This window comes from Solanum pennellii, chromosome 3, assembly GCF_001406875.1.
Source record: "Solanum pennellii chromosome 3, SPENNV200".
NCBI lineage: Eukaryota > Viridiplantae > Streptophyta > Magnoliopsida > Solanales > Solanaceae > Solanum > Solanum pennellii.
Window position 1 is genome coordinate 66,260,552 of NC_028639.1, and position 24,312 is coordinate 66,284,863.

General features: G+C 31.3%; 2 protein-coding genes across 2 annotated transcripts; both read right to left on the reverse strand.

The window, feature by feature from the left end:
- Positions 1 to 5,918: 5,918 nt before the first annotated feature.
- Positions 5,919 to 6,704, reverse strand: LOC114076387 (nuclear transcription factor Y subunit C-1-like). The gene has a single exon (XM_027915316.1). It carries the CDS (start codon positions 6,702 to 6,704, stop codon positions 5,919 to 5,921), a length of 786 nt encoding a protein of 261 aa, XP_027771117.1.
- A 7,992-nt stretch (positions 6,705 to 14,696) lies between these two features.
- On the reverse strand, positions 14,697 to 15,497 carry LOC107013594 (nuclear transcription factor Y subunit C-1-like). The gene has a single exon (XM_027915278.1). It carries the CDS (start codon positions 15,495 to 15,497, stop codon positions 14,697 to 14,699), a length of 801 nt encoding a protein of 266 aa, XP_027771079.1.
- Positions 15,498 to 24,312: the final 8,815 nt, after the last annotated feature.

Consider the following 24,312-nt stretch of genomic DNA (forward strand, 5'->3'; position numbering starts at 1 on the left):
ATCAGACTGTTATAAGTACTAAGCATATCAACTTTCATGTTTATAACATACAAATGATCTAACATTTCAGATTCCGTTACACAAACATGACAAACTTCATCTGTAGAATAAATTTTAATTTTTATAATAACATAATTAACATGCAAATATATTTAAAACACATTTTCTGAAAATAAACTTGTTAGTGATCTTCGAAGACCATATATAGGTTTCAAAAGGATTCGGGAAATACACGATAGCTAGACTTTACTTCATATTTTTTTGAATTAATCAAATATCAAATCAGACTATCAGTTCAAAAAAATAGAAAAAACAAATTCATCATCTTGATTAAGAAAAAGTATTCACTGAATATCCCAAGAGTTATTGCCATCATATCCTAAATGTTCAAAAACAATCAACGATAAACTGATATAGTAAACAGCTCCAAGTAGTTCTTTTGGCATCTTACGTATGGACTTTCAGATTTTGCGTACATTAAAAGTATATGATTCTGCTGATCTACAAGTTCAGAAAGACTATCACCTCCTGGATTCAGGCCATAAGCAGCAGTAACTTGTTTACATCATGTACTTACATAGTGCGGACTAAATTCTCCAACTAAGCAATATGCCTGAAATCACTCTAGAAAAGGACAACCAGGGTGGTCAGGTGAGGAACTTAGTACCAGCAATGTAATGTAAGTGCTACTTCACATGGTGTCCAGATGATGAAGGGATTAGAAATAAAAAAACTATGCAAACATTTTATCCATGTAGAATGTCATGTGTCAAAGTTTTCTCATATAAAAGAGAGAGTGCACTACACACACTACTGATGCACTGATGTGTGTTTCTCAAACTAAAAATTGACAATTTAGGTATGAAATTCACACTTTCAATAGTTTAATTATGAAATTCGAAAAAAGTAAATACTTTAGGTGTGTTTTTAATACTTATCTCTAACTTTCTTAAGATGTTAGATTTTTTTATATATGTGCTTGAATATTTTGATATTGCGTGTTCATATTTATTTATTTTCACCTTTATCTTCTGTATTTTTGTCGTTATAAAAGAAAAAATCATTTGTGTGTTCACACACATTAATGATTTGTAATTTATTTCAATTTGCTATGTTTTAAAATAGAGTTTTCTAGATAATTTAGAAACAGTTTTGAAATGGAGTTCTACATGACAGTTGGAGATGAATTTGAATTGTAACGTTTTTAGATTTTGGACTTTATTTATGGGTTAAATTTTTTAACGTTTTATCTGTTCGTTCACATATGTAGAAAATCATTTGTGTGTTCACACACATTAATGATTTGTAATTTATTCAATTTGCTATGTTTTAAAATAGAGTTTTGTAGATATTTGAGAAACAGTTTTGAAATGGAGTTCTACATAACAGATGAAAATAAATTTGAATTGTAACGTTTTTAGATTTAGGACTTTATTTATGGGTTAAATTTTTCAACGTTTTATGTGTTCGTTCACATATGTTTTTCTTTTTCTATCTCCCTTTGTTTCATTCTCCTCAATTTCAAAAGAAAAATTTACTGTGTTCACACAGATTTCTACATATCTTTTATATCATATTTTTGTAATTCTCGATGAAAAGTATATTATTCTCTTTTTAACAATTCAAGATTATTACAAATTTTATTTTCTAAAATTCTCTTGATACTTTATCAAATATTTTTAGCATTCTCATTATTTATGCTTAACTATTTGATTTATCCATTCTTTATCATTAGTTTTACATTTTTTTATATTCTTTCCTGGCCATATATAGTTGGCCGAAAATAATTTATAAAATTCACCAATTGATAAGGAAAAATTACTTGAGTGGATCCTTTTTAAAAAATAATTACTGATTTTAAATATACTCTTTAAATATTACCATTAATAGCAATATATAACAATAAGATATATTTTATTAAATTTGTCTATCTTTTGCCTCTTTCTCCTCTTCTATCTCGCCTTTTTTATTTTTATCTAACCAATTGATTCCCTCTACTTCGAGAAAATCATACCTCACAATTATTCAAGGACATCCAAATAAGAAAACATATTCGTCAACTTTAGATTTAAAGAAACAGTATCCTGCTTCTCAGGCGCTAAACTTGAAACATAATAATAAGTTGATCAAAGTATTGTGTGTCCAGTGTGTGTGATTACGAGATGCCTATTTTAAACAAATTAGAGCAGCAAAAAAGACAAAAGTTATACCAAATTCGGTGTACATGTATTTTTTTATTTCAACGTCTGAGTTACAAAGTAATCAAAACTTTACTTCAATGTTCAGAATTTTCAAAAAAACAGTTTATAGTGTTAAGCCTAAAGGTGTCCTGGGAAAGACATTATTCCCTCTTAACATCTTCTTATTAAATGCAAGAGTTTGATGAAAAGAATGTCAAAAACTTAAAAAGGATGCATCTTCAGCGGTAAACTCACGACATATATCAACTCGAGCAGTGTGCATTAGAGCCAGAATTGAGTTGATTTGAAGCTCATGCAAAGCCTCAGTGACTATGTTGAGGGGTGCTGCTACAGAATATACACCCCTTCTTCTCTAAAAGAGAATAACAAGAGGGAGTGAAACTTTTAGAAACCACCTTAGTACCAACAGTGCTTCTAAATTTAAGTTGTCGATCTCAACATAGAAATGTGGTTCCGTTTGAGATAAAAAAACTGGCTTCAACGTGATTATCATTTCCATCGACACCTTTTGAAGGACTGTTAGTTCTTTCATGTTTATGGTTCAGTGATTTATCTATGTCAATGAGATTTTAATCTGAAAAATTAGACTAATTGTTCCATCCAAGCTTTGCAAAAAAAATGCTAATTTAGTTATGTTGAGATATCATAAATGACGAAATCATAGTCACCAGAGTCAGTAAGTTCCGCACCTACATCATTGACCACTACGCCAAATTGCCCCACTAGGCTTACTAATCATCCTATAACCAATAAGCCTTGGTGGCTCCATCATACCACTATAGCAAGGAGCAATAGTCAAAATACTAAAGGGTCGACGGAGAACTGATTAAAGTAACATACCACAATTATTATGCGAAAGTAAGATAAGTTCATTACACAAAACACCACAACTCCATAAACATTCAAATAAACTAGACAGTTTTATACCGACTAAACGACTAAAAGATTCAAGTCATATTGTTGAGCCAGTACCCATAGACAGTAGCAATAAGAAGCATCCATAGTTGAGAAGACCTGCATCATTAGTGACTAAGAGCTTCCGTTGTGCCAGTGCCACTGAGCATTTGGATCAACAGAGGCATGACCTTTAACTGAAACAAGATCAAACAGAAAAATTAGTACAAACAAATAATAAATCAAACCATATGAATGAGAAATTAGTGACTTGTACCTCAAACAGAATCATATTAAGAAACTACGGCAAACAAATAATAAATAGATAAATTAGCTGCTTAATCTCGCAAGTACAACAACATCAAGAAACTACAGCTAATCAATAGATAACTGTGGAGTAAGAACTTTTTTTTAGATACTACATATTTGACCATAGCAATCACGTTACCTAAGAGCTAAGATGCCAACAATTTTTTATCAAGTCTAACATGCCAACATCATATCAAGCAAATCAAGGCATGCAACAAATGAGTGAAATAACATGAATACAAGAGGATTAATGAATAGGGATTTTTGAGAGGGCTGGAATAAATAGGGCAATGGATAGAGGTATTTACAATGATAGTTCAGTATCAAAGAAAGAAAGCACAAGGATGGCGACAAAGTCACTATAAACTAGCTAGACTATAAACAATCTACATCAGATTTCCCCATGCATTTTCTTTATCAAATAATAAAATGCCGTACATGAATTTTCAGAGTGATGAGCACAAGCATGACACATGACACATATCAGAAGATGAACACCAACCAGCCAATTCGTTGACGCACTACCTACTCATGCAAAGTTCCAAACATCTGGTACCGCCGTCCTGGTTTCTCTTTCTTGTCATTCACACAAACGACAGAAAAGGAGAAAAAATGGTTATAACTAACCAATTCTAACTATTCCAGTTCTTCGAACTTGCTCTAGATTTACTTTCCTATAAGACTGCTCTTAACCAATGGGGTTAGAAACGAATATAATTCCACTTCACCGACAAGCCATGTGTTCAACATGCATTATCATGAACAATTATTACTGGTGTACATCGCAACACCGATAAAGACATCAGATATCAATTGTTTCTCAAGGTAATAGATAATGGTAATGGATGGCATATCCCAGGCATGCATGCATATATAATCATGCATAGGTAAGAAAATTGAAACATATGCTTTGGCTCCATCTTAGCATCAACACCAATAAGGCATTAACAGTTACCACTGTGAGAAAACTTGTAAAATCCGATTAAGAGAATCAATCATGAACTCCTTTATAGTATAGAGAAATGAAACAATCATGTGGAAAGCATATCAATCTATTGCTCTAAATTCAGATACCACAAAATAAAGATATGCCAAATCATTTTCTACACTGATGCAATATATAGAAGAGGTGATTGATGAAAGTTTAGACTGTACCTGTAACTCCTATCTCCATGTTGCAACATCAATGAGAGAGTGCAGAAAAAAATTGTTTTTACAAGTAAAGAGAGAAAGCACAAAATTTTACAAGTACTTTACTCAAATTTAGTTAAATTTCCATAAATGCAAAAAGGCAAACATATACAATGCAAAAATGCTTGTAGATACTATCTGATAGAGTGAAAGTAAAGCAAAGACCAAAAAGATTGCAGTTACAGACCCCATGGGTGGAAGCCTTTTCCATGGAGACAAACCACTCATGGGAAACGTTCCCTTGGTTGCTTCTGAGAAAGTATTTTTTTAAAAACAATAAAAAGGTACCACTTTCAACACAAACAATCACGTGGAAAGCATATCAATCTATTGCTCTAAATTCAGATACCACAAAATAAAGATATGCCAAATCATTTTCTACACTGATGCAATATATAGAAGAGGTGATTGATGAAAGTTTAGACTGTACCTGTAACTCCTATCTCCATGTTGCAACATCAATGAGAGAGTGCAGAAAAAAATTGTTTTTACAAGTAAAGAGAGAAAGCACAAAATTTTACAAGTACTTTACTCAAATTTAGTTAAATTTCCCTAAATGCAAGAAGGCAAACATATACAATGCAAAAAATGTTTGTAGCTACTATCTGATAGAGTGAAAGTAAAGCAAAGACCAAAAAGATTGCAGTTACAAACCCCATGGGTGGAAGCTTTTTTTCATGGAGACAAACCACTCATGGGGAAACGTTCCCTTGGTTGCTTCTCAGAAAGTATTTTTTTAAAAACAATAAAAAGGTACCAGCTTCAACACAAACAATCATGTGGAAAGCATATCAATCTATTGCTCTAAATTCAGATACCACAAAAAAAGATATGCCAAATCATTTTCTCCACTGATGCAATATATAGAAGAGGTGATTGATTAAAGTTTAGACTGTACCTGTAAATCCTATCTAAATGTTGCAACATCAATGAGAGAGTGCAGAAAAAATTTGTTTTTACAAGTAAAGAGAGAAAGCACAAAATTTTACAAGTACTTTACTCAAATTTAGTTAAGATTTCCCTAAATGCAAGAAGGCAAACATATACAATGCAAAAATGTTTGTAGCTACTATCTGATAAAGTGAAAGTAAAGCAAAGACCAAAAAGATTGTAGTTACAGACCCCATGGGTGTAAGCTTTTTTACATGGAGACAAACCACTCATGGGGAAACGTTCCCTTTGTCTCTTCTGAGAAAGAATTTTTTTTTTTGTGAAAAAAAGAAGAAGTTACAACCTTCAACAAAAATGGAAAAAATCAATTCCACTTGACAAATTGATTCATTTTCTTCTAACACTAGTAAGTGAATTAAGGAAATGACAAAGTTACCTTTGAGGATCACCGCTACCCTGTCCACTGCTCCCTCCAGTAGCGTATGGATTACCGCCAGTAGCATACCAACCGAACTGCCGCGGGTACAACGGAGGCGGTACGTGCATTGAGGGTGCAACCCATGGCATAGCACGCCTTCCCATGATTCCCCTGGGTGGAGCAGGCATTGATGGAGCAGGTGGCCCCATTGATGGAGCAGGGGGTCCTATTGATGGAGCAAGAGGTACCATTGGTGGAGCAGGAGGTCCCATTGGTGAGTAGCAGTACGGGATACGATTTGGTATGTTACCCAGCATGCGAGGCACGTAAGTAGGAGCTTCTTCCTCTGTCTCATCCATAGAAATGGCGTCCACAAGGAAATCAAAGAGTTCTGTCTCCTTAAGCATCGTAATGAAGTCGATATTTTTCAGAGTCCGGCGCTGGCATTCCTGGGCCTTAAACCAGGAACGATGGGTGAGCTCCTGAATAAAGAGCTCACATGCCTTAGCAAGCAGAATAGGCGATTCAGCAGAAATCATACGGACTTCCTTGTCCAATTTCATGATCTTCTTCATTCGGGAAATGGGAAGACTGTGGCCCCTGAAATCTCTTATGTGCATGATCTCTTGAAGCTGAGCTGCCCAAAACAACTGCAACTGCTGCTGGAGGAGATAATCGTTCGCGTTCACAATCGGCTGAGCAGTCGCCTCAGCCACTGCCACCGCCGCAGCAGCAGCCTCTGCATTCACCGCCGCCGCCACCTCTGCTTTCGCTGCCACCGGGTCAGAGTGACTTGCCATTGTTGTTTTTTTTCTGAGCGATAATTTCAATGCTCTCAGATTGAGAGAAATAGAAGATGACTGGATACAGTTGTGTAGCTCTCTTATATATACCCAAAAGAGGAAAATAACTAAGAAAAAATGACGGTTTTAGTCCCTAAGTTATAAGTTTATTGCAAATTCGGTCCCTGTAATAACCGGCTAAACATATTTAACCTTTAATTAACTAAAATGAGTAATTTTGATCCAATCACTACAGTCCAAACTTTTTTATATATGTGCTTGAATATGTTGATATTGCGTGTTCATATTTATTTATTTTCACCTTTATCTCCTGTATTTTTTGTCGTTATAAAAGAAAAAAATATTTGTGTGTTCACACACATTAATGATTTGTAATTTATTTCAATTTGCTATGTTTTAAAATAGAGTTTTATAGATAATTGAGAAGCAGTTTTGAAATGGAGTTCTACTTGACAGATGGAGATGAATTTCAATTGTAACGTTTTTAGATTTTGGACTTTATTTATGGGTTAAATTTTTTAACGTTTTATGTGTTCGTTCACATATGTAGAAAATCATTTGTGTGTTCACACATATTAATGATTTGTAATTTATTTCAATTTGCTATGTTTTAAAATAGAGTTTTGTAGATATTTGAGAAACAGTTTTGAAATGGAGTTCTACATAACAGATGGAGATGAATTCAAATTGTAACGTTTTTAGATTTTGGACTTTATTTATGGGTTAAATTTTTCAACATTTTATGTGTTCGTTCACATATGTTTTTCTTTTTCTATCTCCCTTTGTTTCATTCTCCTCAATTTCAAAAGAAAAATTTACTGCGTTCACACACATTTCTGCATACCTTTTATATCATATTTTCTTAATTCTCGATGAAAAATATATTATTCTCTTTTTGACAATTCAAGACTATTACAAATTTTATTTTCTAAAATTCTCTTGATACTTTATCAAATATTTTTAGCATTATCATTATTTATGCTTAACTATTTGATTGCTCCATTCTTTATCATTAGTTATGAATTTTTTTATGTTCTTTCCTGGCCATATATAGTATATTCTTTTGGCCAAAAATAATATATAAAATTCACCAATTGATAAGGAAAAATTACTTGAGTTGATCCTTTTTAAAAAATCATTACTGATTTTAAATATACTCTTTAAATATTATTATTTATAGCAATATATAACAATAANTCTTTAAATATTATCATTTATAGCAATATATAACAATAAGATATATTTTATTAAATTTGTCTCTCTTTTGCCTCTTTCTCCTCTTCTATCTCGCCTTTTTTATTTTTCTCTCTTTCTCCCTTTTTTCTTTATATTGTTATTTTTCTCCTATTTTCTTTTTGCAAATGATTTTCCTCTTTTGCTTTCTTTCTATTGTTTTTTCTTTTTTTTTCTGTCTTGTTGCACTTTCTCCCTCTCTTTCTCTTGTTTTTTTCTACTTCTCTCTCGCTCTCTATTTTCTTTCGTAGTGTAGTCAATAATTCGTAGATTAATAAAATTTTAATCAATAATTAATTAAATATACAAGAATATAATCGTAATAAATAAAGAGACATAATAAATTGCAAAATGACATTTGGTTTTCCTCCTTTTTCAACAATGAAGTCTGTAGTTTATATTTACCTTGACTTTTTCATCAAATGACAATGAAGTTGGCACTGAATTGATGTTGAAGAATCTGGTGTAAAGTTTTAATGACTAGTATAATTAAGCCATGCTGTGTAAAGTTTTAATGACTAGTATAATTTAGCCATGTTGTTGCTACTATTAAATAGAGATTTGTATTACTCAATTCTTCTACACAGATATTAAAGGTCTATTGTAATTCTACATAAAACAACATGAATTTTGATTTGTGTCTTTTGAAAAAAAAAGAACTGGTAACTTTGTATATATGTGTGTTAAAATCAGAACTCTGATTTGTATCTTCTGATTAACCTAAGCTAGAAGGAATAATGTTTTGTATCAAAGCAAAAATCACGTGTTCACTCATATATTGTCCAAAAAATAAAAGTTGGACTCAGAACTATCAGTTACAACTTTTTATCTTTAGCTGATCCATTCTCACTTGAGCAATCATCTCACTAACAAAATATTGTCTTTTGCAAAACCTCCTACACTGCTTAATGTTGAAGCTATTATTTCTTTACATTCACTAAGAAATGACAGAAGCAGATAAGACTGGTAAGGAAGAGAAGGGTGCATTCTACATTTCATTGCAAATGTAATGTTAATGTGATTTTAACCTAATAAATTAGAATAGTTATGTCATGCATAAGAGACTTGTGCTAATTTAGTTATGTTGAGATTGCATTAAATGATGAAATTAATGGAATCGTATACACCCTAGTAACCAAGTTCCACACCTACATCATTGACTACTATGAGGGTTTTTGGATTGGCTTGTTTGAAGGAGGTGTTTGGATTGACTCCTTTTAGGAAGCGTATAAGCTAAAAGCTATAAGTTGGGAATATCCTACTTTTGGCTTTTAGCTTATTTTTGTACTTTCTCAGACTAAAAGAAAGTGCTTAAAAACACTTATTGTCTTTCCCAGACACCTCCAAAAATAAACAAGAGCTTAAAATCCAAAATCTATTTAAAATAAGCCACAGTCCAAACACCCAAGTAGCTTTTGGATTTTAAGCTCTTTTTTATTTTTGGTGGTGTTAGAGAAAGATGAAAGTGCTTTTAAGCACTTCTCTTTTATTTTATTTTTATGATACTATTAAGCACTTCTCTTTTAGGAAGAAAAAAATACAAAAATAAGCTAAAAGTCAAACGTTGGATATTCCAAGTTATGAATCTTAGCTTCTATGCTACTTAAAAATAGCCAATCAAAACACCCTTATGTCATGTGGGAAGTAGAATTAAAGAATTGTCAATAAAGGTAAGAAACAATTATTTAACCAACTAAAAATAAAATTTAGATAAACAAATTAAAATGGATGGAGTATTTATATAATTTTTCTTTTTGCTCCTTTTTCAAGAATGAAGTCCTCAGTTTTCATTTACCTTAATATTTTCAACCAATATAGTGACAACGAAGATAGCAGTTAGTTGATTATTAAGAATCTAGTGTAAAATTTTAATGACTTGATATATGATTTAGCCATGTTTTGCTAATGCTAAATAAAATGTTGGGCAATATACATTCACTGTAGTTTCTCTTGCTAAATTTCTGTCTTACATTTTCTTCGATCTTTTAAACTACATACTGAGAAAAGTTATGAGTTTCAGACTATAAATCCTTCCTTAGTGTTGAAGATTTTGATTCTTGGTTTTTGGCTGAAGGTGCAAATACTAATATTCAGATCACCATCTACTAACTTCATTTTTATTTTTTGGAATATCAAATGGAAAATTTTATTTATGAGATTTTTCGTTTTCCTCCTTTTTCAAGAATGAACTCCTTAGGTTTCATTTACCACCATCTACTAACTCCATTTTCTATTTTTTGAATATCAGGTGGAAAAAACTATTTATGACGTTTTCCGTTTTCCTTCTTTTTCAAGAATGAACTCCTAAGGTTTCATTTACCTTTACCTTTTCAACTAACATAGTGACAATGAAGTTAGCTCTGAGATGTTGATTAAGAATAAGTTGTAAAGTTTTAATGAATGATGAAAATGATTTAGCCATGTTGTTGCTACTGTTGAATAGAGAATTGTGTTACTCATGCTTCTGCACAAAGTCTAAGACTACAATTCTGCTGAAAATAACATGAAATCTGACTTGTTTCATCTGATTTACCTAAACTAGAAGGAACATTGTCTTGTATCAGAGTGAAAATCACTTTTTCACTCAAATGTTGTCCAAAAATTAGAAGTTGAACTCAAAACTCTATAAGTTACATCTTCTTGTTTTTATCTGGTCCTTTCCCATATGTATGATCACATGATTAGCAAAATATAGTCTTTTGGAAAACCTCCTACACTGCTTAATGTTACAGCTACTATCTCTTGAGTTTTTCATCAAAAGAAAATAAATTAACAATGTACCATAAACAGAGATCATGACACGTGAGTAAGAACTACAGATGATTGTAGGGGTGGCAAATGGGCAGATTGGGTCAAATTCAGGTGGATAAAAATGGGTCAAAGTAATTATAAGGTCAACAGCCAACCAGACCAAAGTTTATTTGGATCAAGATAGGTCAACAATGGGTCATAACCCAAACCTCCCCTCTTTTTGAGTTTATCATAGTTATAACAACAGAAAACTCATCAAAGTTTTGAGTTTGAAGCTGGTGGTATGTATATGAGTGCATTCATGTTTATGGTTCAGTGATTTATCCATGTCAATGAGATTTTAATCTGACAAGTTAGACTAATTGTGCCATCCAAGGTTTACAAAAAAAAAATATGCTAATTTAGTTAAGTTGAGATAGCATAAATGACGGAATCATAGTCACGCAAGTCAGTAAGTTCCGCACCTACATCAATGATCACTACGCCAAATTTCCCCACTAGGCTTACTAATCATCCTATAACCAATAAGCCTTGGTGGCTCCATCATACCACTATAGCAAGGAGCAATAATCAAAATACTAAAGGGTCGACGGTGAACTGACTAAAGTAACATACCACAATTATTATGCGAAAGTAAGATAAGTTCATTACACTAAACACCACAACTCCATAAGCATTCAAATAAACTAGACAGTTTTATACCGACTAAACGACTAAAAGATTTAAGTCATATTGTTGAGCCAGTACCCATAGACAATAGCAATAAGAAGCATCCATAGTTGAGAGGACTTGCATCATTAGTGACTAAGAGCTTCCGTTGTGCCAGTGCCACTGAGCATTTGGATCAAAAGAGGCATGACCTTTAACTGAAACAAGATCAAACAGAAAAATTAGTACAAATAATTAATAAATCGAACCATATGAATGAGAAATTAGTGACTTGTACCTCAAATAGAATCATATTAAGAAACTACAGCAAACAAATAATAAATAGATAAATTAGTTGCTTAATCTCGCAATTACAACAACATCAAGAAACTACAGCTAATCAATAGATAACTGTGGAGTAAGAACTTTTTTTTAGATACTACATATTTGACCATAGAAATCATGTTACCTAAGAGCTAAGATGCCAACAATTTTTTATCAAGTCTAACATGCCAACATCATATCAAGCAAATCAAGGCATGCAACAAATGAGTGAAATAACATGAATACAAGAGGATTAATGAATAGGGTTTTTTGAGAGGGCTGGAATAAATAGGGCAATGGATAGAGGTATTTACAATGATAGTTCAGTATCAAAGAAAGAAAGCACAAGGATGGCGACAAAGTCACTATAAACTAGCTAGACTATAAACAATCTACATCAGATTTCCTCATGCATTTTCTTTATCAAATAATAAAATGCCGTACATGAACTTTCAAATTAATGAGCACAAGCATGACACATGACAAATATCATAAGCTGAACACCAACCAGCCAGTTCGTTGACGCACTAACTACTTATGCAAAGTTCCAAACATCTGGTACCGCCGTCCTGGTTTCTCTTTCTTGTCATTCACACAAACGACAGAAAAAGAGAAAAAATGGTTATAACTAACCAAATCTAACTATTCCAGTTCTTCGAACGTGCTCTAGATTTACTTTCCTATAAGACATACTCTCAACCAATGGGGTTAGAAATGAATATAATCCCACTTCACCGACAAGCCACGTGTTAAACATACAACATCGCAGCACCGATAAAGACATTAGAAATCAATTGTTTCTCAGGGTAATAGATAACGGTAATGGATGGCATATCCCAGGTATGCATGCATATATAATCATTGCATAGGTAAGAAAATTGATACATATGCTTTGGCTCCATCTTAGCATCAACACCANTGCATTTTCTTTATCAAATAATAAAATGCCGTACATGAACTTTCAAATTAATGAGCACAAGCATGACACATGACAAATATCATAAGATGAACACCAACCAGCCAGTTCGTTGACACACTAACTACTCATGCAAAGTTCCAAACATCTGGTACCGCCGTCATGGTTTCTCTTTCTTGTCATTCACACAAACGACAGAAAAGGAGAAAAAATGGTTATAACTAACCAAATCTAACTATTCCAATTCTTCGAACGTGCTCTAGATTTACTTTCCTATAAGACATACTCTCAACCAATGGGGTTAGAAACGAATATAATCCCACTTCACCGACAAGCCACGTGTTCAACATGCATTATCATGAACAATTATTACTGGTGTACATCGCAGCACCGATAAAGACATTAGATATCAATTGTTTCTCAAGGTAATAGATAATGGTAATGGATGGCATATCCCAGGTATGCATGCATATATAATCGTTGCATAGGTAAGAAAATTGATACATATGCTTTGGCTCCATCTTAGCATCAACACCAATAAGGCATTAACAGTTACCACTATGAGAAAACTTGTAAATCCCATTAAGAGAATCAATCATGAACTCCTTTATAGTATAGAGAAATGAAACAATCATGTGGAAAGCATATCAATCTTTTGCTCCAAATTCAGATACCACAAAATCAAGATACTCCAAATCATTTTCTACACTGATGCAATATATAGAAGAGGTGATTGATGAAAGTTTAGACTGCACCTGTAACTCCAATCTCCATGTTGCAATATCAATGAGAGAGTGTAGAAAAAAATTATTTTTTAAAAGTAATGAGAGAATGCACAAAATTATACAAGTACTTTAGTTAAATTTACTCAAGATTTCCCTAAACGCAAGAAGGCAAAAATATAAAAATGCAAAAATGTTTGTAGCTATTATCTGATAGAGTGTAAGTAAAATAAAGAACAACAAAATTGCAGTTACAAACCCCATGGGTGGAAACTTTTTTCCATGGAGACAAACCACTCATGGGGAAACGTTCCCTTGGTTGCTTCTGAGAAAGTATTTTTTTTAAAAAAATAAAAAGGTACCAGCTTCAACACAAACAATCATGTGGAAAGCATATCAATCTACTGCTCAGAATTCATATACCACAAAATAAATATATGCCAAATCATTTTCTCCACTGATGCAATATATAGAAGAGGTGATTGATGAAAGTTTAGACTGTACCTGTAACTCCTATCTCCGTGTTGCAACATCAATGAGAGAGTGCAGAAAAAAATTATTTTTACAAGTAAAGAAAGAAAGCACAAAATTTTACAAGTACTTTACTCAAATTTAGTTAAGATTTCCCAAAATGCAAGAAGGTAAACAAATACAATGCAAAAATATTTGTAGCTACTATCTGATAGAGTGAAAGTAAAACAAAGACCAAAAAGATTGCAGTTACAGACCCCATGGGTGGAAGCTTTTTTCCATGTAGACAAACCACTCATGGGGAAACGTTCCCTTGGTTGCTTCTGAGAAAGTATTTTTTAAAAAACAATAAAAAGGTACCAGCTTCAACACAAACAATCATGTAGAAAGCAAATCAATCTACTGCTCTAAATTCAGATACCACAAAAAAAAGATATGCCAAATCATTTTCTCCACTGATGCAATATATAGAAGAGGTGATTGATGAAAGTTTAGACTGTACCTGTAACTCCTATCTCCATGTTGCAACATCAATGAGAGAGTGCAGAAAAAATTATTTTTACAAGTAAAGAGAGAAATCACAAAATTTTATAAGTACTTTACTCAAATTTAGTTATGATTTCCCAAAATGCAAGAAGGCAAACATATACAATGCAAAAATGTTTGTAGCTACTATCTGATAGAGTGAAAGTAAAGCAAAGACCAAAAAGATTGCAGTTACAGACCCCATGTGTGAAAGCTTTTTTCATGGAGACAAACCATTCATGGGGAAACGTTCCCTTTGTCTCATCTGAGAAAGAAATTTTTGTTTTTGAAAAAAAAAAGAAGTTACCACCTTCAACAAAAATGGAAAAAATAAATTTTTACTTGACAAGTTGATTCATTTTCTTCTAACCCTCTTAGTGAATTAAGGAAATGACGAAGTTACCTTCTAGGATTACCGCTACCCTGTCCACTGCTCCCTCCAGTAGCATATGGATTACCGCCAGCAGCATACCAACCGAACTTCCGCGGGTACAACGGAGGCGGGACGTGCATTGAGGGTGCAACCCAAGGCATAGCACGCCTTCCCATGATCCCCCTGGGTGGAGTAGGCATTGATGGAGTAGGTGGCCCCATTGATGGAGCAGGAGGTCTCACTGATGGAGCAAGAGGTGCCATTGGTGGAGGCGGAGGTCCCATTGGTGAGTAATAGTACGGGATACGATTTGGTATGTTACCCAACATGCCAGGCACGTAAGTAGGAGCTTCTTCCTCTGGCTCATCCATAGAAATGGCGTCCACAAGGAAATCAAAGAGTTCAGTCTCCTTAAGCATCGTAAAGAAGTCGATCTTTTTCAGAGTCCGACGCTGGCATTCTTGGGCCTTAAGCCAGGAACGATGGGTGAGCTCCTGAATAAAGAGCTCACATGCCTTAGCAAGCAGAATAGGCGATTCAGCAGAAATCATACGGACTTCCTTGTCCGATTTCATGATTTTCTTGATTCGAGAAATGGGAAGACTGTGGCCCCTGAAATCTCTAATCTGTATGATCTCTTGAAGCTGAGCTGCCCAAAACAACCGCAACTGCTGCTGGAGGAGATAATCGTTCGCGTTCACAATCGGCTGAGCAGTCGCCTCCGCCACCGCCACCGCCTCTGCATTCACCGCCGCCACCTCCTCCTCTGCATTCACCGCCGCCGCCACCTCTGCATTCGCTGCCACCGGGTCAGAGTGACTTGCCATTGTTGTTGTTTTTCTGAGCGATAATTTCAATGCTCTTAGATTGAGAGAAATAGAAGATGACTGAATACAGTTGTGTAGCTCTCTTATATATACCCAAAAGAGGAAAATAACTAAGAAAAAATGACGGTTTTAATCCCTAAGTTATAAGTTTATTGCAAATTTGGTCCCTGTAATAACCGACTAAACATATTTAACCTTTAATTAACTAAAATGAGTAATTTTGATCCAATCACTAAAGTCCAAACAGTAACGGACATTTTAATCCTACGAAGGGCAAATTAGGTATTACATGTCACAACATTGTAGTATAGTCTTACATTATTTATAAAAACATAGAGAATAGAATTAAATTTGGATTATAACCTTTTGAGGTAAGTGTAAATAAAAACACACCTAAATTATATATTTTTTTGAGTTTCATATCTAAACTATTGAAAGTTTGAGTTTTATACCTAAACTATTTCTTTTTAGGTATGAAATTCACACTTTCAATAGTTTAGTTATGAAACTCGAAAAAAGTGAATACTTTAGGTGTGTTTTTAACACTTATCTCTAACTTTTTTAAGATGTTAGACTTTTTATATATGTGCTTAAATATTTTGATATTGCGTGTTCATATTTATTTATTTTCACCTTTATCTTCTGTATTTTTGGCGTTTTAAAAGAAAAAATCATTTGTGTGTTCACACACATTAATGATATGTAATTTATTTCAATTTGCTAGTTTTAAAATAGAGTTTTCTAGATAATTGAGAAACAGTTTTGAAATAGAGTTCTACATGAGAGATGGAGATGAATTTGAATTGTAACGTTTTTAGATTTTGGACTTTATTTATAGGTTAAATTTTTCATCGTTTTATGTGTTCGTTCACATATGTAAAAAATCATTTATGTGTTCACACACATTAATGATTTGTAATTTATTTCAATTTGCCTTGTTTTAAAATAGAGTTTTGTAGATAATTGAGAAACAGTTTTGAAATGGTGTTCTACATGACAGATGGAGATGAATTTGAATTATAACGTTTTTAGATTTTGGACTTTATTTATGGGTTAAATTTTTCAACATTTTATGTGTTCGTTCACATATGTAGAAAATCATTTGTGTGTTCACACAGATTAATGATTTGTAATTTATTTCAATTTGCTATGTTTTAAAATAGAGTTTTGTAGATATTTGAGAAACAATTTTGAAATGGAGTTCTACATAACAGATAGAGATGAATTCGAATTGTAACAATTTTTAGATTTAGGACTTTATTTATGGGTTAATTTTTTTCAACATTTTATGTGTTCGTTCACATATGTTTTTCTTTTTCTATCTCCCTTTGTTTCATTCTCCTCAATTTCAAAAGAAAAATTTACTGTGTTCACACACATTTCTGCATACCTTTTATATCATATTTTTTTAATTCTCGATGAAAAATATATTATTCTCTTTTTGACAATTCAAGATTATTACAAATTTTATTTTCTAAATTCTCTTGATACTTTATCAAATATTTTTAGCATTATCATTATTTATGCTTAACTATTTGATTGATACATTCTTTATCATTAGTTATGAATTTTTTTATGTTCTTTCCTGGCCATATATAGTATATTCTTTTGCCCGAAAATAATTTACAAAATTTACCAATTGATAAGGAGAAATTACTTGAGTGGATTCTTTTTAAAAAATAATTACTGATTTTAAATATAATATTTAAATATTACCATTTATAGCATATAACAATAAGATATAGGGTGTGTTTGGTATGGAGGAAAATGTTTTCCATGGAAAATGTTTTCCTAGAAAACAAGTAGATTTTGAACTTATTTTCTAATGTTTGGTTGGTGAGTAGAAAATATTTTCCGAAAATGATTTTTAGTGTTTGATTTATTAATGAAATTTGTTTTTGAGAGACATCTTTTATTTTTACTTAAGTAAAAAATAATTTATGACATTGAAAATATTTTTTAAATTGATGCTTTTCCAAATAAAAAATGTAATTTGAAATTGGAGGAGAACTATGGAAAATGTTTTCCTTAATTTTTTAAGGGAAGTCATTTTCCTTAATTTTGAGGAAAATGAGTTGATTTGGAAAACATTTTCCAAAACTTTTGTCCCAACCAAACATGGGAAAATTGGAAAAACATTTTCCAGAAAATGTTTTCCTTCATACCAAACACACTCATATTGTATTAAATTGTCTCTCTTTGCCTCTTTCTCCTTTTCTATCTCGCCTTTTTTTTATCTTCATCTCTTTCTCCCTTTTTTCTTTATATTGTTATTTTTCTCCTGTTTTCTTTTTGCAAATGATTTTCCTCTCTTGCTTTCTTTCTATTTGTTTTTTCTTTCTTTTTTCTGTTTTGTTGCACTCTCTCTCTCTCTCTCTCTCTTGCTTTTTTCTACTTCTCTTTCTCTATTTTCTTTCATAGCGTAGTCAATAATTCGTAGATTAAATAAATTTTTATCAATAATTAATTAATTAGACAAGTAATATAATCGTAACAAATAAAGAGACATAATAAATTGCAACATCAATTAAACTTGAATTAAAAATATGTTCCTCACATATCAAAAATGAATTAGATGAGAATTAATATGAATGCAAAATGTAGCAAACAAAAAAAATATTCTATGATCTGTAAACTGAATAACTGAATGAATTTGTATAATAATAAATTTCACAAGTAATTAAGCGTAAAAAATCAACTAATAAATTGCAAAATCAATTAAAATTATATTTAAAAGTGTATTACACCAATATCAAACAAATAAATGAATTAAATTTATTTTAAGCATATGAATTACACAATATTAAAGTTGAATTAGAAGTGAGAATAAGAATGAATGAAAAACGGAACTAATGAAAAACAAGACAACGATATCTAAACTGAATTAAACTTATATTATTCATGAATAAAACATGTATCATATGTGTCTTATAAATTAATTTTGGTTTGTATCACTAAGAACATGAGTGTTGTTTGCAATATGTATTAAAAATGTATTGTGCATGTATTATAAGTGTGTTACCTAAATTACTTTTGTTTAAATCATTAAAAAGGGAGTGAAGTTTGCAATATGCATTATAAATGTAGGATGTATTATTCATGGTTTTAATATAATTGTGAAATATATCTAATACATTTTTAATACAAACGCGATATAGTTCGATTAAAATCAATTCTAAACTAAACAAAACTCTCTTAAAATTGAGATATAAACTCCAAAAGATATTTTCAATTATTTGTAGGAACAACCTATCCAAACTAAAGAGCAGACAAGTAATCTAATCGTAACAAATGAAGAAACATAAGAAACTGTCAAATGAATTAAACTTGGATTAAAAATGCATTACACACATATTAAAGTTGAACTAAAAGTGAATTAAACACGTATGCAAAATGTAGCAAACGAAAGAGCATGAATAAAACTTGTATCAATAATGAATTAAACAAATAATTTAATCATAAAAAATTAACTAATAAACTGTAAATGAATTAACTTATATTAAAAATATATTATACAAATATTAAAGTTGAATTAGCAAAGAAAATTCAACATGGCTAAAAAATGTAACTAATGAAACACCTATAGAATGAATTAAATTCATATCAACAATGAATTAAACAAGTAATCGAATAGCAACACATAATAAACTATAAAATAAAATAAATTTGCATTAAAGTGTATTACACAATATTAAAGTTGAATTAAAAGAGAAAATTCAAAATAAAAAAAAATGTCACTAATTAAAGACAAGACAATAATTTATAGACTGAATTAAACTTGTATTATTCATAAATAAAGCATATATAATATGTATCTTATAAATTATTTTGGTTTGAATCACTAAGAACATGAGTGATGTTTGAAATATGTATTAAAAATGTAGTGTGCATGTATTAATCATTTGGTTGGTATCACTAAGAAGAGAGTAGAGTTTGCAATATGTATTAGAAATGTATTTTCATGAATAAACATTATACTTTACGTATCTTGTAAATTATTTGATTCATATCACTAGGAAAATGAATGATGGTTGCAATATGTATTATAAATGGATTGCTCATGAATAAAATTTATATTATATGTGCCTTATAAAATATTTTAATTTATCACTAAGAAAATTAGTGACGGTTGCAATATGTATTAAATTGGAATGTGGATGTCTTATACATGTATCATTATATTAGTGTGTTACCTAATTTATTCTTGTTGGTATCACAAAGAAAAGAGTGAAGCTAGCGTGCAATATATACTATAAATGTACTATTCATAAACAAAACATGTATTATATATATCTTATATATTATTTTGGTTTGTATCACTAAGAAAAAGAGCGACATTTGTATTACAAATGTATTGTTCCTATATTATTAATGTATTAAGAGTATGTTGCTTAAATTCTTTTGGTTGATATCATTAAAAAGAGTGAAGTTTGTAATATGTAATATAAATGTATTGTTCATGGTTTTAATACAATTTTATTGTAATTATGAAACATATCTAATACAAATTTAATACAATTGCGATATAGTTTCATAAACTTCACTTTTTCGAGTTCAATCTAATATTTCTCCTAAAATCAATTATAAACTTAACCAAACTCTCTTGAAATAAAGATATAAATTTCAAACAACATTTTGAATGATTTGTACGAACAACCTATCCAAACTAATCACAAATTCGTAAAATTCAAATAATGAATTTAAAATTTAAAGTTTTATAATGACCATCAATGATAAACTATTCTTGTTGTAATTTTAGAGATCTGAAATTTATGCTTTAAACATGATTTGTACAAATTTTCTTCTTTCCATTTTTTTGGTCGTATTTTAGGTAAAAATAATAAAATTTGAAAAATTAATTTGTTATTTAAATGAAAATTTTGAAAGAAGAATTATTTTTTAAAAAAAAGAAAAGAAGAGTAAGAGGATAATAATGACAGAGAAATATAGATGATGAAGAAGAATTAAAAAAAAAGGAAGAGAAAAAACGGCCGAGAAAGATGCAAGCGACAATACGTTAATTTAAAAAACTGTTATATTTAGTAAGAAAAATTATATTGTCGTAAATGATAAATATTTTTTCAATATAACATATTTATGTGATTTACCCATTTGATAATGTCCCTTTCAGAATATGATATCGGTTCATATTCTAACGAGTGATATCTTATTGGTATACACAATTCTCCAAACTTGAAAAGATTCATATGAAGAGATATAACTATACTTTTATTGGACTTCTTCACATAATAAACATTAAATGTTATCAATATGTCTCCAACTGGCTATTCTATTCGAAGTCAATGATATTTCATTCATAACTTAGTTAAGAAATAAATATTTATCTAAGTGTCTCTTGTTATTACACACGAGTCTCTTCAGATTTACTCTTGATAAGTTTCTTCTAAGCATTGAGTTAATAGTTCGATAGAAAATTGACTATAGCACAACACTTTGATATTCAAACATTTAGCATATCAGAAATATTTTTTAGTTTTAAAGATTTTTTTATCAATCCCAAGAGTTTGATTTGGTAACCTCAACGAAGAGCTATAATTTTTCATAGTTAATGTGTATTCATCGTACACCTATTTTATTTATCATCTTACATAAATTTAAAAAGATCTTAGACATGGTTAACAAAATCTACAGATTTATTATGTAGTATATAAAGCCATCAAAAAAGAAAAAGAAAACAAATATTGATTAATGACAAAGGAGTTTCATTTTTCATAGTATGTGTTTTTTCTAAATTCTTGAAAGTAATTAAATAAAGTGATCAGTTTTTATATCGAAAAAAACAGTATTATACATTAATCAAACTCAGTAATATGCCAAACAAAATGAGACATTTGCTCTAAGATTTTATATTCCATTACAAAAAACAGTGTACCATATATACAAATGAACTTGATTTTTTAAGAAAAGTATTCACATAATAATCCATGAGTTAGTGGCCTAGCCAGGCAACAACTAAATGTAGTTCAAAAACAATTTATGAGAAACTTGCATAGCTCCTTTTGTCATTCCTCTTGTAACTGCATATAAAGTAAACAGCTCCAAGTACTTCTTTGGCATCTTACCTTCATTTCCACTTTCAGATTTTGCGTATTTCAAATATGCAACCGCGCTGATTTACAAGTTGAAACAGGCATTCATCTCCTGGATTCAGGCCATAAGTTGCAGTAACCTGTTTCCAACCACATGTCAAAACATTAAAACCTGATCTGCTATTATAAAGTGTAGGCCAGATTCTTTTATCTTGTCCTCGGAGATAAATAATCATCCTTCCTAGCTTTGCCTTTTGCGGTAAATATTTTCTCCAGGATTCTGGTAATTCCTGCAGAGATTTAAAGGAGGCCTAGATTCAGTAACAACAATGTAATGTAAGTGCTGCTTAACATGGTATCCAGATGATGAAAGGACCAGAACTTTCGAAAAACAATGTAAATGGAAGGTCTTGCTTCACAAAAAGATTAGTGTTCCTTTTCCTATATGACATCTTCCGCTTTAGAATATAAACCAAAAAAATCAAAATATCTTATTTGCAAAGAGAAACTTAACAGAATGTTTGCATACGCAAGAGTTGATGGAATAAGCCAGTTGCTTTGAAGGAAAGAAGTTTAACAAAGAGAGGTCTTACTAATCAATTGATTCCTTCTACTTCGAGAAAATCACTACCTCACAATTATTCAAGGACATCCAAATAAGAAAACATATTCGTCAACTTTAGATTTAAAGAAACAGTGTCCTGCTTCTCAGGCGCTAAACTTGAAACATAATAATAAGTTGATCAAAGTATTGTGTGTCCAGTGTGTGTGATTACGAGATGCCTATTTTAAACAAATTAGAGCAGCAAAAAAGATAAAAGTTATACCAAATCCGGTGTACATGTATTTTTTTATTTCAACGTCTGAGTTACAAAGTAATCATAACTTTACTTCAATGTTCAGAAAGACTATCATCTCCTAGATTCAGGCCATAAGCAGCAGTAACTTGTTTCCATCAAGATGTCAAAACATTAAAAATTTGATCAGCACAGATATAAAAGAGGTCTAGATTCAACGAGAGAAATAAGGAGTGGAAACAAAGAGAATCTCAGCCAAGTACAAGTACTTAACATAGTGCGGACTAAATTCTCCAACTAAGCAATATGCCTGAAATCACTCTAGAAAAGAACAACCAGGGTGGTCAGGTGAGGAACTTAGTACCAGCAATGTAATGTAAATGCTACTTCACATGGTGTCCAGATGATGAAGGGATTAGAACTCAAAAAAACAATGCAAATGCAGGTCTTGCTTCACGAAAAAATTAGTGCTCCTTTTCCCATATGACATCGTCCTCTTCAGATTATAAACCAAAGAATCAATATATCTTATTTGCAAAGAGAAACCTAAAAGAATGTTTGCATACATAAAAGTTGGTGGAAATCAGCCAGTTGCTTTGATGAAAAGAAGTATAACAAAGAGATCTTACTAAACAATGGATTCATCTATTTCGGATAAATCATACCTCATAACTATTCAAGGACATCTGCAATAAGAAAACATACTCATTAGCTTTAGATTTGAAGAACAGTGACATCATTGGCATCTCCTGCTTCAGGGGCACTAAACTTGTAACATAGTTATATTTGATCCAAGTATGAATAATAAGTCATTGCGAGTCAAGTGTGAATCCAAGATGCTTATTAAAACAACTTAGAGCCGCCAATTTTTTTTAAATTTTAATCAGGTGTACATGAGTTTTTACTTTTCAACATCTGAATTACAAAGTAATCAGCACTTCACTTCAAAAACATGTTAAAGTGTTACGTCTAAAGGTATCCTGGAAAAGACATTTCCCTTTTATAACATGTTATTTAAATACAAAAGTTGGATGAAAAGAATTTTTTTAAAGAAAATGGATGAAAAGAATATTAAAATATGCATGCATCTTCAGCTGTAAACTCAAGACACATATAAACTCGAACACTTACAAGTCAGTATTGATTAATATTCATAGAGAACTGATAGCATTTATGGTGTGTTGGAATTCTGACCCCCAAATTCGCCTTAGGAACAGGTTTATTCTATATGTTCCTTTGAGAAATTACAGCAGTTACGTTTTGTGAAGTAAATAAAATAATGACACAATATTTTATCGCGGAAAACCCCAACTCACAAGGGTAAAAACCACGACCTACACCTCTGTAGGATTTAACTCCACTTTATGAAATTTCACGTCTCAACAAAAGATTACAAAGCTATGTAACCTAAGGAATTATAAACTCTAATTCCTAGAGGAATTATAAACTCTAATTCCTAGCTAAGAAATTATAAACTCTAATTTCTAGCTACCCAAAGACACAAAACCCCCGGTTTTATATCTTCCAATGTTCTTCAAGTTCTACAACTTGTCGAACAACTCTTACTCACAAAACTCAGATTGTAAACAAGACTCTTGAATACAATCTTACAATTTTTCCTCACAAATTGCTACACTCTCAATAAATCTCAAAACTCTTTCAAACTTCTTGATCGTGTTTTGATCTTCTCTCTATGTAAGTGCGCACTTTATTTTGATGCAAATAGCTCCCTATTTATAGATCAAAACTTCAACAAATCCTTGTATAATTCAACTTGTATTTGCCTTCTACAAATCCTTGTTGACTTCTACTTGGACTTCTTTTCTACAGAATTTCCTTAAATAAATAAGAAGGCACAATTTCCTTAAATAGATTTCCTTAAATAGGAATTAGTTTTCCTTCTTTCACTTGGCTTTGAACTCCTTTATAAAAGGAAACTTTTTGTACTTGTTGCTACTTGAAAAAAAA